Genomic DNA, 17750 nt, shown 5'->3' with positions numbered 1-17750 from the left:
CAGTTCTATGTGGCTCATCACAATTTGCAGTATTTGCCATGCCACTGGATTGCCAGCACTGTTTTGGAGCTTGAAATTGGAAGGAATTTATATAAAACTATACCACTACATGTCCAGGCATTCTTCAGCAGAGTTTCTTGTTCATTGTAGTATCTGTATGTCTTTCAGCACTATGGCATACTTGTACAACAGATTGATTTTAACAAAATAGTGTTAACAAAATAGTCCCTTTTTTAACAAAATAGTGAAACCTTAAAGATGACTCTTAATTGCCTTTGTCTTTTGTTTTTAAATCAATTGTCCTTTCTAGATAAACAGCTAAAGATGAGCTGATTTGTGTAAAATGCTTTTAATATGTCCCATAGCCAGTATTTTCAATAAACTGCATTTTAGTTGTTGAATTAACAATGGCAAGATTGTGCAGGGAACTCGGTAAATTCCGGACTAGTTAACGAAGATTTACTGTATTAACATGGTTGACAAGTAAAAATCCTGGATTATCAGATGTTCTAGCTTGACAACAAAAGATGGCAAAATGCATCTAGTTTAAATATAACCAAAAGCAACATGCCACATGAATATACCCAACATAGATATTTATTATGTGGCCATAAATATTGCTCGCTCTGTAGCCCTAAATATAGCCAAAAGCATCATACCAATTAGAAATAATGGATGTAAAAGTTTTCCAAAGATTAATTGCAGGCCTTCATTCGGAAATCGATAAACCATAATCTTTCCATATACTCAGCGTTGAAATGACTCAACCATCTCCTTCATTTTTCCACTTACCTCTGACAAATGTATTTAAAACTGCAATATTTTGACCTAAAGCTGCTGTCGTTTCTGAGAAACCAAGTCTGTTAACTTCCCAGCAGTAAGTACCACTGGTGCATTCTCATGAGAGACCCTGTCAGCATGTAAACTCAGCCCACTTTCACAAGTGTTTTGAATGTAAGTGGAAATGAAATATATTTAAATTCTCCAAGAAGTAACTCTAATGATAAATGATAGCAAAGGCAGGCATAATCCTTACAGGAATGAAGTTTTTAGTGGCTGAGGCTTGACAGTGACTTTTCACCTACTGAGATAATGATGATTACTCTTCACTAGGCATTATTTGTAATTATGAAATGTTTTCAGGGATAAAACCAGAATATTACATTGAAAGCTCAAACATTTATTTTTCTTTTTCTTCAGAAAAAAAGACTGCTGCCTTTTCAATGGAAATGATCTTACAAGGACTGTCGCGCTGAGACCAGTGAGGTGTATTGCTCATGGCCTGCTTTTTTCAGAATTTTCTCCCCCATTTCTTTCATACTGTTTTTGTTCAAAATTTTGCTGTTGTGAGCGCATGTAAAACTGTTTAAAAAAAAAAAAATCACTGATGTTAATGTAGAACCGTATTACATTCGCACAATTATTTTTTTAAGGTTTTAAAAAATTCAAAGCAATGGCTGTCTCAGAAATTGCTATTCTGTCTCAATTACAAAACTCCATCTTAAAGGATTTTTTTTTTTTACTGTAGCAGTTTGGTTTTAAATGTATGAAGCTTTCAAAAGAGTGGTCTGTGCTTGTCCTAAAAGATTTTTGGTGGAACAGTTGTTTTATTCACATGTGGAAATTGTTAAATATCTTTTATTTAAAAAAGTTGATAAATTACATGTACAATTACAATTCAATGATCTTTTGTATTTTATTTTTCAAAATAAATGCTTTAAATGTGATTTTTTTTTTATTAATGTATTTGCCTCAGTTAAGATTTAAATAATTCAAGATATTGATGTATTAGTCAGATGGAAGATAGGATCTAATGTCCTGGGTTTGGATCTCTTTTTAAGGTTTGCAACTGAATGCACTTTGTTTGCTTTTAATGACCGGATGATGAAGAAAAAGTAAATTAGAGCATTCTAGTGAGAGTTACAAAAGAGTAACATGATATTTGTTTCCTGCAGGAAAAGTCAGGTAATTTTTAGCCTATTGAATTTGTTCCTAAAAAGCAATTGTGTTCAGACAGGTGCTGCTGCGGTGCAACTGCTGCTGCAAACTGGCTGTGAAATTTGTATCCTATCCATCAGTCAGTATGGAACGTGATTATTCAAGTAAGGGTATTCAGATGAGTTTTGTGTCCCAAAAAGATTTTTTTTTTCTTCCCCAAATTTTTTTTTTCCCCACAACTTGTCTCTTGGGGTTTGAAACAGTTTTAGTTTTCCTGTTTCTTTTGTTGCTACAACTGCCTTTGTAGATCAGTAACGCGTATTTGTAAACCCAACGGTGAATGAATAACGTTTAAGTGCCCTCAGGAAATAATTTTACAGTTTGGTACAGATTTACCAAATCCTTTAAAACTCAAAAATACAGTTGTTTGCAGAAGTAAACCCGGAGCATCCCCTAGTGCCGCGGCGGGGAGCTGCTGCCCCTCGTTCTCCAGGACACGCTGCCGGTTCCCCGGGGGAGCGGGGGGAGAGGTGCCGGCACGGGCCTGTGGCTAACGGGAGGGTAATTAATCGGTGAGTTATGGGACGTTTCCTCTCCTCCGTGAGCAGAACTGAGGAAAAGCCCACCCCCAGCCCCACGCTGTGCGATCGGTGCGGGGGGAGCCTCCCGCCGTGCGGGGAGAGTCCCGGTCCCCGTCCCCGCCTCGGCGGCCCCGCCCGCCCGGGACCCGGATGGGCCCTACGTGACGCGGGGGCGCGGCGGTCGCTCTCGCTTCTTCCCCCGCCACCCTTCTCCGGAGCCGCCGCCGCGGGGCGGGCAGCAGGTGAGGGCGGGCGGGCCCGCTCCTCTCCGGGGCGGCGGGTGCCGGGACGGGCTGGGGAGAGGCGGCGCCGCCCCCGTGACGGCCCTTGTCCCTCCTTCGGCAGATGCGGCGGGCGGGCGGCGCGGCGCCGGGCTGGGCGCGGAAGGCGCGGCGGCGGCAGCAGGTGTTTCCCCCGCGGCCCGGCAGGGGGCATGAGCGCGGCCCCGGCACCGTTAACCGAGCACCGGCAGCGCGGGAGGCGCCTGTCAGGTGAGGGGCGGGAAAACACCGCGGCGCTGGGCTGAGGCGCTGCCCGGGCGCGGCCGGGGGAACGGGAGGGGGTGAGTGAGGCGGCTGGCAGAACGGCAGGTTCCAGCGAGCGCTGGGGGAACGGGGAGCTGCTGCCCTGCCTGGGGCCGCCGCCTCGCCGCCGGTGGGGTCGCGGCAGGAGCTCGGCCTGGGCCAGTCAGAAAGTCAGCTGCCGCATCTGCAGGTGCTTTCTGGTGAACTCCGTTAACCATGCTATTTAGAAGGACCTAGCAAGGCGCTAAGCGGCAGTTAATATTTAAGTGCCTAATTAATACTTGATTTGCCAGACACCTGGCTTACCCACACGTCTGGCTCAGTTTCTGAGCTCGCTTGGGACTGTGTGGCCCCATCCACAAATGGGATGATGCCTCCGTGGTGGCAAAACTGGAAAGCTGCTTCAGGCTCCTAAAAGCTTGTCCGCGCTCTGAAATTCAGTGTAAGAAGGCAGACGTTGCTGCCAGCGAGTACAGGGTGCGTGGCCTTTAGCCGGTGGTCATTTGTCAGCCTCTGGTTAGGCCTGTTCCTACCCAAGAAGGTCAGCGGTGATGAAGCGTCCTGTCATATCCTCCCATACAGCGTGTCTTTGCTCTGATGCAGGAGTTAAGTTACAGTATCCCTTCATCATACTCTGTGTTGTCTTTTGCTAATGAGATGCTGAGTATGTCCAGAATTTTACAGTCAAATGTATAATGCAGTTTACTGCAGCTCAGGCATCCCTGCCCTTTTCCAGGATGTTTCTTTGCTGTTCTGATGTGGATTCATTAGAATTAACTGGAGGTTGTGTCTTTTCCCACTTTGTTCACGCAAACCTTTGATCATCTGAGTCTCTTGAAGAACGCTGTGGAGACACTGCTAAGTCACGGCTCATTCTGCGCCCTCACAGGGACCCAGTCTCCCTTGAGAAAGGGAGAGCCTTCGTAACAATCTGGTTGGTATCTCCCCAAAACAAGCACGTTCCAATGAATGAGCTTTGAATAGCAGTTTCTGTAGGTCTCCTATGATGGATTCATACATCAGTACCTTGATGAAAAAGACTGACCATGTAATCATTATGTCACTTCTTTATGGGTATGTAACTTTGCCAACACCGGTGTAATCTCAGAAGGTATTTAAGAGAAAGTTGTTTAAACCAATACAGAAAAATTGAGGGAACAGGAGAGCCTTGAAAAGGTTTTTTGAATCTTAGCATCAAGTAAAACTCGATGCAGCTCTAGGGTTGCTGTAATTCTCTAGGGAATGAAGCAAAACTTGCAGGTCCAGTTCATTCAGTAAGCTTTCTTTGGTGGGTGTATGTGAGACAGCATCTGAGCTGTCGATAACAAAGCTCCAGGAAGTAATCTCTGCCATTTAAATGACAGGTAGCTTGTAAACTGGAAGGAGGTATTTCTGGTAGAGTTGGATGATGTATAGTTGAGTTAAATACTTGATTTAGTAATAATTTTATTTACTGATGATGTTTTCTCATTAATTATCTGTTGATGTTGACCTAGGTGTATTTGAAAGTGAAATGGATGAACTTAGTTTAAATGAAACAAACCCTGTAACTTTAATGAGGGATTTAATAAAGAAATATTTTTGTGTGTAGTTAATACTAATTATTGTGCATGCTTTAAGTGGCAAGAAGAGGACATTCAGATGGACGCATATTCCTCATGAAATGAAAAGAACCAAAATGCAGAGAACCAGAATGCAGAAGACTGTATGTCAGAAAACTAGCCAGTCATTGATTTATCTTTTTCTTTTTAGGAAGACTCTCTGTTCCACTGAGCATACTGCTGTTTCACTACTCCGTGTCCGTGGATGAACTGCAAGTGAAGCAAACCTAGAGAGGAACTTCACTTACCTTTAATGAACGTCAGAAAACAGGTTAAACTTGTCAATGATCAGTCTCTTAATTTTACTGCCATCTATCTTATTCTTCAAATCCTGGACTAATTATGGGCTGAGATCTTGTGTGCTAAACCTCACTATTCAGGAGATTGTTCTGTGTGAATGTTCCAATGGCAAAGAAGGTTATTACTCATGAGCGTAACATAATTAACATATGCTCTCTCATGTTCTTTTCTGAAACCTCGGTGTCATGTTGAAGGAGGATTCTGAAAGAGGAAGAAGAATTTCTTTTTTCCGAACCTCTATTTCTCTTGGGGAAAAAGGACCTTTTTGGTCCAGTGCTAAATGGCTGAACTTACCCAAAATGCATTCTGTGGTCCATGATTCCAATATACTTAATGGAGCTGAATTTTGTTTATTCAGAGTATGGTCCATTTATGTGAAATCTATGGGACATTCTTGAAAAATGTAGACAATTAAAGATCACATTTTTGGTCAGTCTTGAGTTCTTTTGCATACTCTTCAGAGAGCTGGAAATACAGCAGTCAAAACACTGGTGTCAAGTAACAGCATTATAAATAATACATTCGCAGTAAATACAGGCTCACGCTCAATTTTGACTATGCATCTTATAAATTAAGCTTCTGCAAGCTGTTTCTTGGTAATTTGTTTACCTCCTTAAAGGAGTCCCTACTAAAATAATCTTCAATTATGTTGTATATGTTCTTTATCTGTAAGGCATAGTTGACTTGTTTTGATAATTGATGATGTCAGAATAAATGTTGTTTCAGGACAAATATTAAAATTGTTAATAGGGTGTGGACATTGAGAAGCCCTTCCATCCTTATTTATCCGCCTCTGCATTGTACTGTGGTACAAAAGAGATGATGAAGTGAAAGTCCATCTTTTGAACTGTAGAGAAGAGAAATTAAATACCTATCTGGAGCTGAGACAAACCTCTTAACAAGCTGCAGTTTAAAAAGAAAATTTTGAAACTGCATGATACCTAATTATCTAAGTTTATTAGGGTGATAAACAGGGTCTAGAATTCACCTCCAAATGCTGGTGAAGAAGGCTACGTACACTCCCACAGCATGTAGAGGTTTTGGTTTGATCAGCTTTCTGTTTTCACCAGGAGCATCCCAGTTCTGTCTGTTCATTGTGAACTTGCAGCTTTCCCTTTAAGAGCTAAGATCCACAGACAGCCTGACAATGTGCATAATGACTGTATTAGCAGAATTATTAAGGCAAAATAATTAATCATGGCTGTTAAAATTTTATGTCATTTCTGCTTGTTGATTTTGCTTGGAAGCAACCTTTATGAAACATTTATTTAGTCAATAAGTAAATGTACCAGATGTGCTTGTGCAAATATTCCTCCCCTTTTCACATCTTATAGCGATTTGAGAGAAGGAGCTTGCAGGGTTAGAGCACTAGATAAAGCTTCCAGTAGTATAATGTGTCTGTTATGTTTTGATGCCGCTGGAGACACCACCGCAATCTTGTAAACAGAGGTACTTTTTTATGCAAGAACGCGGTGTATAAAGAACAGCAGGGTTTCCAGTCTTTCCTACTCAGCTCTTTCAATTATTATTTTTATAATGCAGCTTATTGTTAGTCCGTCCTGTCTGCTGGTTGAAGATGGACTGTGAAAGCATTGTAGTTGGTGTTGCTATGCATTTTTTTCTGTGCAGGAAAGGAAATTGATAATTAGCAGTAAATGCACAAGATAATATGTGGAGTTAAATACATGCCTATCAGATGCATGCGTTTGTGTACAGCACGATGTGATGCAGTGGGCAGGAAAACGTCTGTTTTCTCTGTCTGGTTAGAAAGCTCAATTTTCACATTTCACAGGAAATGCTAGAACTGAAGAGAGCGCCTTTACAGCGCCTGTCATTGTCCGTAGCAGGCTCTGATCCGCTTTTGCAGCTGAAGGTGATAGACTGGGAGCTTGGCTGGGAGCAGGAGCCCAGGGTGTTGCACAGCGCGCATGGCCAATGAGAATGTGCATTTCAGGACGTGCCGCTGCAGATGGCCTATTGCGATGGCTGGGGTGGAACAGCAGCCACCCAAATTCACGCAGCAAATGACATTTTGCTGCAAAAGCGTGGCGGAGCCAATCACGCATTGCAGCACATAGCCAATGGACGGCAGTCTCTTACCCAGCCACTGGCAGGGACTCTGTGACTGTAGGACCTTGCAGCTCTGCAAACTGCATTCCTGCAGAGACAGCCCTCTCTGAGTTTGTTTCTCAGCACTATAGTTATCCTTGCTGTGATTCATTTCCCAGTAATAACAATGCCATTGTAAATGATCAGTGTAAAGCCGGGGAGTGCCGTGCCTTGCCTGCCACGTGATCTGCAGCTGGTGGGGAGAGCGCCCAAGTGATTTGGGTCTTGTTTCCCATTTAGCATTGCCACGGCTGCCTACCCAGCAGACCTGCTTACGAGAGCCAGAGGGATGGTGGTAGTTACGGGGCAGAACAAAGTGAGTGGAAACCCGGATGATGCCATGTCGAGCTCAGATGCAGAGGATGATTTCCAAGAGCCAGCCACTCCTACCGCAACCCAGGCAGGACAAGCACTACCTCTGCTGCCTCAGCAGGTAAGAGCTCTCTGGTCCTGTTCACCTGGTAAGGTCCAGCTATTGCAGCACGTACTGCTCAAGTGCCCAAGAATTCTGGATTTCTTTGTCGGAGTATTTATGGATATCAGTTCAGTTTCCATTAGTAGCTAAATGGTTGAACACAACTCTCTTGAATTTTACTTCAATAGCTTGGCAGCATTACTTAGAATTTCCATCCGTTTGGACTTGACAAATACAAGTAAGTTTTTATTCTGGTACCGAGGCATCTTAAGGTGTGATACTAAGATTTTAGGCCTGCTGTAAACCTAATGTAAATACAGAATCACTGTTTTTTTCAGTGTATAGTATGATACAGTAAAATATAGTATAGTAGTATAGTGTAAAGAAATCAGTAGAGTAGCAACTGAGTGCAAATCCCAAGGTTGGCCTGAGATTTCCTACCTTTTTGTGTGTGTATGTGTATGGAAGGGGAGGCGGGCGGTGTTTGGGGTTCTTTTCTTTCCCCAAAAGAGCCAAGAGGAGGCATTCATGCTTTTAGTGACTATCTGGTTTTAAAGCTGAGTGATTACTGCTGTTTCAGATTTCCAACTAAAATGAAAACATTCACTGATTGCACCCAGAAGCCAGCCAGAGTATTCAAGCTGTTCACCCTTGAACCTCACTGTTTCGTGGTGACAGGCCAGGAAAGAAGCATTTGTCAGACCAAATTATGTTACAGTGGCAAAGACTGCATGCTATATCTTCTAGACGTTGTAACCCTTTTGGCCTGAACATGTCTGCAAAGGACTAGAGGCTCATTTCTGATGATGTGATTGCTTTTGCAGTTTCCAGAAGTTGTTCCACTAAACGTAGGAGGCATGTATTTTACAACAAGACTGTCAACACTGAGACGTTATGAGGACACAATGTTGGCGGCTATGTTCAGTGGAAGGCACTATATTCCAACGGATGCTGAAGGCAGATACTTTATTGACAGAGATGGAACCTACTTTGGGTATGTACAGTGTCCTCAGTAGTATACTTTAAAAGTTGTTACTGAAGAAAAATATTTTTAAAGAAAAATAAGTTTTAATGTATTTTTTTTTCCTTCTAGTTAAATCATATTTGTGTAGTAGGTAAATGTGGCTCGCTGGCATCCACACCTTCAAAACATCTGAGGAGAGGAGTAGATTGCAATTTAAAAGCTATTTGTTTTATTCTTAAGGGCTTAAGTTTTACAGTGGGAAAAGAAAAAAAAGTAATGTTTTGAATTTAGTGCATTTTCTTCTGTAGAGTACCTCATTTCAAGGTGTCAAGTTGATGTTTTAAGAAAGAATGTATTTGGTATTGCTTTTCATAGGAAGCTCTTTTGCACAACGCGGCTCCTTTAATTGATATTACAGTATTTATGATAAAGAGGGAATGGATGGAATGCATCTAGGTTTCTTAAACAGTTGAAAGTGTCATGTTTTCAGTGTTTAAACAGGATATAATGTAACTGGTAAAAAAGCACAAGCCTCAAAGAAATTTTTTTAAATTATTTTTGCTGGTAGTGCCATATTCCTGCACCTTCAGGATTCCTTCTTATGTGTTTAGCTTTTGTTTTATTTTTAATTAAACTAACCATGATCTTACTAATATTCTGTTTGAATTGGTGTGAGATTGCTAGAACAGGTAAGCAGTGTGCATGGGTTAACGTTCAGGGGTTAAGGTCTTTGCCCAAAGCACGCTTTGCAATTTAACTTACATTGCTTGTTTCTCCTTTGTTGACATTTCCTTAATCTCTTCAATAGAGAAGGATTGAATTATTTTCAAAGCACATTTGGATTGTACCATAATCTGGGACAGAAATAGATTAAGCCACTATATTTATTGGAAAATAATTGTTTCTTTACATTTGGCAATTTGGAAGTGCCTGCTGCTTTGTTGGAAAATCAATTAATTTGTGATGTTATCAATCTGAATTGAAAATACAGCTGGAACAGAGAGCCAAGTTAGCACTTGCTGTATTTGTTGACATTCTAATGAAGATTGCAGTAATGCTTGTTTTATTTGATATGGTCAGTAATAATTTTGTTGGTTAACGCTTATAAAGGGATTTATTTTCTTATTAAAAATCTTGTAGCTTTACAGTGTTTCAGAACTACAAGGAAATAATAATAATAATAGTGATATACTACAAGTGCATATTACCCTGATCCTGTGAATCAAACACCTCTTTTGCAAATGCACCATCTATTCAGCTAGAATCTTGGTTCTGTGTGGGATGAAGTGTCCATGCATATGATTCTCCAGGAAAATGGAAAAGATTATTTTGTCACAGACCTAAATTTGAAATGCAGTGACTATGATCTCTTTCCCATGAAATACTGTCCTGTCTTCTATTTTAAGTGGTAACTCCACCTTGAACTTTTGGTTTAAAATATGACAGTATATTTTAAAATGAATTTTGACATTAACAGTGTCAAAATGTGAAATGATAACTTGGAAACTTAAACATGGCAAATGCTTTTAAAAACATATGTAGAAATATGACTCACACTTACTTCAGTTACTGTCTAACTGTAAGGATTTCTATCTCAATAGACTAAACAATGAATATCCAGTGTTTCCTCTCCTTTCCAACCTGCAACAGTTTTGGCAGAAACTTGTTACTTAACAATATTTTTGCCCTTTTTTTAGAGACATACTTAACTTTCTACGATCTGGTGACCTGCCACCACGAGAGCGAGTGAGGTCAGTTTACAAGGAAGCTCAGTATTATTCCATAGGACCACTGCTAGACAATTTAGAGGACATCCAGCCTCTTAAAGGAGAAAAAGTTAGACAAGCTTTCCTGGGCCTAATGCCATATTACAAAGGTAAATAAACACAGTAGTATTGACTGTTTCTTCCAATGTGGTTCAAGTATACATGGTGCTTTCTGGTCTGCTTTCAGCTTTCAAACTAATTCCATTATATTTGAGAGGTTTCTTAGGTATCTTCCACGCTCTTTAGATCTTTGAGGTCTCCACATCAGACTTCTTCCTGCTGTATCCAAGGATGTGGATTTTTATGCTGTCTTAAAAGGGAGCAAGATCTAGGCCATAACATGCAAGGCTTATTAAATAAGAAGGTTTCTCTGCCTCTGCATTTGTTCTGTTAGGACCTGAGATTGAGCAAATTTGGGCATATAGTAAGGGCACTGAGTTCACAAAATAACTAAGATTGATTTAATTATTATATATCTAGCTACATGCAACTTCCCATTGCTGCTAATATTATGTTAAAAATGTTAAGAATAACTTGTTAAACACCAAATCTTTCACGTGAAATAATTGCATTTGTTTTCTTTTACTAGGTCCTTCATTGTTATTTTCAATTTTTTATTGTTTTTTAGATCATTTGGAACGGATAATCGAAATAGCAAAGCTTAGAGCTATGCAAAGAAAAGCAAGATTTGCAAAATTGAAGGTCTGCGTCTTCAAAGAAGAGATGCCCATCACTCCCTACGAATGCCCACACTTCAATTCTTTACGTTTTGAAAGGAGTGAAAGTGAGACAAAGCTATTTGAACATCATTGCGAAGTAGATGTATCGTTTGGCCCCTGGGAGGCTGTAGCTGATGTATATGATCTTCTGCACTGTATTGTGACAGACTTGTCTGATAGAGGGATAACTGTGGATCATCAGTGTATCGGGGTATGTGATAAACACCTGATAAATCACTATTACTGCAAGCGTCCTATCTATGAATTCAAGATTACTTGGTGGTGAGTTATTTTGTCCAGAATGGTGCAGGGAATAAAAGGACTTCTAGATGACGATTGCTTTTAATATTTTTGCAACGTGTCTCTGGAAATGCATTGCTGCTAACATACATTGGAATCAGTCTGCTGAAATGTTGGCTAATGCTTAGCTGCTTAGCAAAAGGGAACCTGTTACGGAGGTTGAAAAACCTCTGAAATCTTGAAAAACCAGCCTGAAACAAGACTGTTGGCTCAGGTACCTTAACGAGGCACAAAACAAAATCACCTCATGGAAATTACGGAGAGGAGCGTCTAACATCTTTTAAAAGGTGCCACCTACCACGTGGCTTTAATATCATAGTCTGCAAAATGGATATTGCAGATCTCACCTGCATTATTATAAAGCCGGGGTGCTAATAATGCTGATGTAACGGGGTTGAATTTTACCCACTTAGAAATGTTTTAGTCACTACTTAAACTTACCACTTTATAAAATTGAGTAACACCCAGCACAGAGATTCTGGAAATGTAATTTTGATGTAATAGACCATTTAAAAAAAGTATGAGTATTCCCTATATATTACTAATTGTTGTCACAATTAAGCTATATTTCTTTTATTAATTAAGAATCTGCATTGTGAATTACTATATTTCAATTATTTCCATTGTTATGAAAAGGAATAGCAGATTTGGAATATATTCCTTAATGCTTTTAGGAATAATAACTATTCATGGAAGACTTGTGCCTGTTTTTAGCCTTAGAAATTCTAAATGTTTACAGTATCTACAAAAAAGAAGCTCTATAGAATCAGGTCATTTGCAAAGGCTTTTGGTAAATGAGAAAACCCTACATGTATGTTCCTATTAGCAGAAGTAAGAGGAATATTTAATGTATATTATTTTATTACTGACTCTTTTTACATTCTGTGATAGTAAACTTTGTTCTAGAGTTAGCCAAATGATGACACTAGACAAGTGCTTCCTTCATCTCACCTTCTTCAGACAATTAAGTCTCATTTTAAACATTATTGTTGACTCTTCCTGGTGTAATACCAGGAAGAAAAAGAATCAGCCTTCATATTCAAATATTTCTCCAATTATCAACCAGTATATCCGAGTAGTAAATTTCTTTCCACAGTGAAAGAGACAGCATTGCCGAATCATATTCTTTTCAAAAGGTAATTGTTGCACTTCTGTCATTAGTAACCACATCCCAAAGTTGAATTACTGTATATCCAAACCTGAAAGGTCGATGTGAACATCTGAAGATATTACTGTGTTGTGAGGTACAGAAAACTCAAGTATTTTTCAAAAAGACCCCAAAATAATCTTAAGGAGAGAGAGGAAGTAAATGTTTGCATATTGCATTCCATTGGATTAGTTAATCCAAGAATATTGCTTAATTAAACTTTTGACCAAAACACTTAAGAAATGTGTTAATTACAGTGATCAAAATTCTCAGTTACCTGAGGTAAGTTTTAGAATAATTCCAAGAACTTTATGATCAGATTGTCTTGCAAAAAAGAGGCAAATTGTTTGTACTGATCAACCTTCACACTTTTATGTATTTAATTTAGGAATTTTTAGTAAATTGTCTCTCTGAGGTGGGGACATAGAGCTCTGATGATCTCTTTTCAAATGTTTACTTACAGAGGATCATTGTCAAGTGCTGAATTTCTAGTCCAGAGCTTAAATTTTGAAATGGGAGGAAGGAAGAAATTATGGGCATTTGGATCTTATTTTAAGGTCATCTAAATTGTTTTGTTAAATATTGGCCTTTGTGTTGCAAGTTGTTGTGTTTGACAACCCAAAATTAAAAGTCAAACTGAGACTAGTAAAATTTCCCTAAAATGAGAGGAAGCTTGTGTGGTTTCTTCTTTACTCTGCTGGCTGATTTTTTTTTCCCCAGGGAATCTTGAACTGCAAATCGCAATTTCTAATAAAATTACGTTAAGATCTTAAAGCTGAGGCTTACAAAGTTTTGGCTACCTGTACACTTCAGACATTTAAGTTCAGGGTTTTCAGTGTCAGTTTATTTAGAAACTACAATGAGAAGTGCAGTTTTACTGGGTTATTTGGTGTTTTTTGCTACTTCCCATGTGTGTATTTACATGGGACATAACTCTGGTTTGAATTTCAGCACTACTTACAGAAATGGAACACAGTATGGTTTTTTTGGTTTGGCTTTAAGAATTTTTCTGCTGTTACTCTAAAGAAGCTATGATGACAAAATTTCTGTTTCAGTTATGTTTGCTATTTCTTAATGTGCACACACTGATATTTTATAACTTTTTCCTGTTTATTGCTTAAATAAGTAAGGAAGACTACCTAACCAAAAAGATAGAATTAAAATCTTGGTCTATATCAGTTGCATCTTAATTGAAGCTTTCATCCTTCAGATCCTCCAGAAGACAGCAAACATTAAGTGCAATATTGAAAAAGTAAACACGGATTTGAGCCAACATACTTTCATTAAACACATACATTCTGTGTTGTGATTTGTGCAAGTTAACAATATTGTTATTGACTACATTTGTTCTAAGCAGTCTTTGTTTACAGTGATTTAGATGATATTGCCTAATATGTATTCATTTTTTGACAGAAACAGAAGAGTTGTGCAGGCGGATGTCAGGGGAGTATAATCTAATAACTGGTTTATATAACATTATTGACTTATCTTTTCTTGGCGTATAGCGTAATTTTTGAAATTCTGCATTTGCAACAAAAATGTGAGTAGCTGATCTACTAAATCCATGTTTAAGATAATTGATGTTTTTGTATATCATGAATGCTTTATAATTGTCTAATTAAATGAAATGCCTATGTAATAGTGCTTTTTTTTTCTTTAGGACTTTTCTTTACATCTGGCTAGGCCAGAGGTTTGCTAGAACACATTTACCTATTTCTCTGTGCTTCTCCTACTTAGCTTTTTTTGCCACTTTACCATCTACATAGCTACTTTTCCACCCCCGTGCTCCCAAATACCCTGTGTTTGCGAGCTGACACCATAGACAAATTGGCCATGAAGTAAACAGTCTCATGTCATTAATAGAATGTTGCTATGAATACCATGTTTGCAGATCATTAAAAGGACAGTGCTTGTCATCCATTAGCTCATTTGAAGGAAAGACATTTTTTGTTTTGTGTTCTGAGACAGGATGCATGCCATTTTAAGTTCCAAATTGATACATAAGAACACCTGTGTTAGAATCAACTTTTTTTTTCCCTAAATAAGAAGTCTGATATTTTCAAAGCACAAGACTGCGTATCTGGATTGCAGTGATTACCCTGGTTTTTATGAATACTAGGGGTAATAGGGGGACAGTTGATGGATAGTTATTTAAAAAGTAATATGTACAAATACCTGAATTTGTTAATGTGGATATTTTTGAGGGGGTTTTTGTTGTTCAGTTGTGTAATACTCTTTTCCTGAGAGTGTGAGAGTTAAGGGTTGATTGAACATTGCTTTTCTGATAAGCCTGCTTATGCCTTAGATATCCCCTGGCCCCATTTTGTAAACTCACTGATACCAGAGGTGTTCAATATATGACAAAGTAATGGCTGTTACAGGTAAAGGAAAATCAAGAATCTTCCTTGATTCTCAACAGTGAGTCCATTAAGAGAATCAGGATTTGTTAATCCAATTGCAGTCACCATTCTTTTGCTCTGCTTAGATGCCTGTCGCTTCAGCGGTGAAACAAAGTAATCACAATGTTGGGTTTTGCCAGCGCAAGTCCTTGAAGGCAAAAGTCAAAGACTTCTGTCATACGAGAAATGTACTGATTTGCCTAAGCACATAATCTGATCTTTACTGAAGTGATTGTTAAAATTCCAGCAAACTTGGAAGGATGTTGATATTTTCAACTATTCCAAACGATAGCTTTGTTAAACCCTAATCTGTTTTGAACCAGATTGTTCCAATGTATGTATTGGGAAAGACAGAGAGGTTGGCCAGTTCTTTTATTTATGGTTCTTGGTATATCTGCGTTTTCCTAGTCAATTCTGAAGCCGAGTGAGGGTGCTGATCACTGCCCCTAGAACTGAATACACCCTGTTTCAAATGTATCCTGTGCACTGAGCCTGTGCTGGGTTTTTTTTGCAAATGCGAAAGTGGGAGAGAGTTAGTTCTGCAGTGTATTTCCCCAGAGACAATCCTCACTAGCTCTGAAGGAAGACTTTGGTGAGATCCTGATCCACACTCCCCCACATCTCCATTTGTTAGATGAGTTGTAAGAGGCACGAGGAGATGAGGTGTCTAGCCTGAAGATTCGCAGTGAGATAATGACTCTGGCTGGATTCCCCCTTGGTCCTCGCCCCTTTCTCTTTAAGATGTACAACTCTACGTGCAGGAAATGTTTTACTTCTCTCTGCTGCACCCTCAAATTTGTTTGCAAGGTGAATACTTTTAGTCTGTTTTAAACAAAAGGGATTATTTTAATATTACAGGATGGTCACTGATAGTTGCTAAAGAATCAGTGAAATTCTTATTGCTGACAAAAATACCTGAATAAATGAATTAAACTTATTTATAGCATAATCACTTTAATTTCAGTCTTCTGCTTTATTTTTTTCTAAAGACTGTTAAGAAATGTGAACTCTTACTTCTTTTAAGGGCTTAAATCTGTTTCATAGTAATATGTAGTCAGGCTAAGTACCTGTATTTTGGGGTTTGAGGGCTGTTTATTGCTTGCTATGAGCTGCAGGATAAGTGCATGTTCTCTCATCTGTGTGCTTTTTTTCTTAAAAAAAATATTATTACTGATATAATTAAAGGTCATTATTTTCTAGCTTCATTTGGCATTTGCAACCCCTGGGAACCTTCCTTCCCAACTTTATTCTCACTGCTCATTCTTGTTTATAGATGACCTGGGACAGGGGACATGATGAGGAAGATGATGGAAGTGCCAACAGGGAAAGTCTTATGTCAGAGCTGGTTTTTTTGGATTGCAGAGTGTTCTTTCCATTTTATTTCAACCCTTGTACTGTGTGAGGCAGAAAAACATTCATCACCATTTATGTGAGGTCAGGCAGAGGATCCAGTCTCTCTGGAAGCCCAGCTAACCTCGACTGTGTTCATCCGTTTTCTGTGTAAGTTCATTGTGTTGTGATGTATCGAGTTAGGTGGGTGGGGAGATCCAGTGGCTGTGGATTGCGCTGGGAAATAACAGCAGTGACAGGTGAGGTGGCTGCGCGGTCATGCTGCTTGAATTTCAGTGTCGTTCAAAGGTCTGAAGACCTTTATGCCACAGCTTGTTCACTGGAGATTTCTTTCCTGCGTGGCAAAGCAGAGCAGTCGAGTTTAGGATGCAATTGTCTGACAGGTAAGAGAAGACTTCAGAGCAAAGACTGTAGAAATGACCTCTTAACTCATCATAAATCTCTGGGACATCATATTTCACTTTCTTCATTTAATAACTACTTTGGACAATTTCTAGACCCCACTGGCTTTAAGTTCTCATTGGTACTGGACCCTGGAGTTGTATTGATCTCTTTGGTTATTTGTAGGTAAACAATTCTAAATGTTGTCAGATTGTTCACACACAGCAGAGGGGACCCAGGACAGTTCTGAGTTTTGGGCTATGGATGCACAATTTAATTTAATAAACAGAAAAAAACCCTCCAGTCTTTCATTATCTTTCTGCAAATAAGCTAGATTTCAGAGGGTAATTGTGTTCTGTTAGTATTTTCTGTATATAGTCCTCAAACTGGAAATTGCTTTCCAGAACAGCAGTTCTTAGTCATTTTAATTACACAAGCTTAGTATAAGTTTACCTCCACTTTCACTGTGAATTTTATAAATGGATTTTGTTTTGCCAAATTATAAATTGTATGCGTCTATGCATTGTAACCCATAATGCCTTTGAAAATCCAGCCTGGATGCTGATGATCAGGGTTTGGAATTATCTCCAAATATGTTTTGTTTTTAAGTAAGTCCATGTGTGAAGTTTAATACTGTGGGTACTGAAGTGTATTATTTCTTACTAGGTTTGACTTTTTTCAGTTCGGGTAATATATATATTTTTTATTTAAAATACGTAGAAGAAAATGTGGATATAAAGTTTGCATCGTGCAATAAAAGTATATTTGCTGGAAATTGCTGGAATCTGGCTAATCTGGTCTGCAGCCGCTGCCGTCCCCCTCCTCGCATTCCCTGTCATCCGAGTTTGCTTTGCGTGACTGCAAACGAAAATTAAGACACCGGTGTCTGTCCCAGGCTTCATTTAACAGCACCAACCACCGACTCGTTGAGCATCACTTCCCTAACAGATGGCACTTACGCAGTGTCTGCTCTCTCCTCAGGCAGACCGACTGGTATCGGATCCTTTTCGTTCTTCCTTCCCTCGTGCCCGCCTGTTCACCTGAAACAGCCCAAAGAAGCTCTGTCGCTGTCCCTGCTTGTGCAAGGCTCGACAAGAAAGTTAGGTTTCTGGATTTGCTTAGCTGGCTGCGTTCAGAAGTATTTTCCCCTTGTTTCTGAAATAACTAAAATAACATTTTCCTTGCTGTCCCGTTGTCTGGCTAAAAGCAATCCCTGCTTTCAGAGCTGGCCGGCTGGGTTGAGCCCCGCTGTGGGA

At 39.4% G+C, this 17750-nt stretch overlaps 2 protein-coding genes across 8 annotated transcripts in view; both read left to right on the top strand.

The window, feature by feature from the left end:
• The window catches only part of TPST1 (tyrosylprotein sulfotransferase 1), a 42864-nt gene extending 41137 nt beyond the window's left edge, over positions 1–1727 (top strand). For all 6 annotated transcript variants that reach the window (XM_075771780.1, XM_075771777.1, XM_075771779.1 and 3 more), the window contains one exon: positions 1201–1727. The gene's annotated coding sequence lies outside the window, so the exon portion shown is untranslated. The remainder of the gene's footprint in view (positions 1–1200) is intronic.
• A 765-nt stretch (positions 1728–2492) lies between these two features.
• KCTD7 (potassium channel tetramerization domain containing 7) lies at positions 2493–17240 on the top strand. Of its 2 annotated transcripts, none has more exons than XM_075771781.1 (6): positions 2493–3010; positions 4796–4915; positions 7294–7486; positions 8293–8462; positions 10130–10308; positions 10827–17240. In XM_075771781.1, exons 3-6 carry the CDS (start codon positions 7343–7345, stop codon positions 11201–11203), a joined length of 870 nt encoding a protein of 289 aa, XP_075627896.1. In that variant the 5' UTR covers positions 2493–3010; positions 4796–4915; positions 7294–7342; the 3' UTR covers positions 11204–17240. The 2 variants fall into 2 exon arrangements, with proteins under 2 accessions (XP_075627896.1, XP_075627897.1); XM_075771782.1 differs by lacking the exon at positions 2493–3010 and adding an exon at positions 3118–3977.
• Positions 17241–17750: the final 510 nt, after the last annotated feature.

The sequence above is a fragment of the Balearica regulorum genome, chromosome 19, assembly GCF_011004875.1.
Source record: "Balearica regulorum gibbericeps isolate bBalReg1 chromosome 19, bBalReg1.pri, whole genome shotgun sequence".
NCBI lineage: Eukaryota > Metazoa > Chordata > Aves > Gruiformes > Gruidae > Balearica > Balearica regulorum.
The sequence above is the reverse complement of the archived record's forward strand: the minus strand, read 5'-3'. Positions and strand labels throughout refer to the sequence as shown.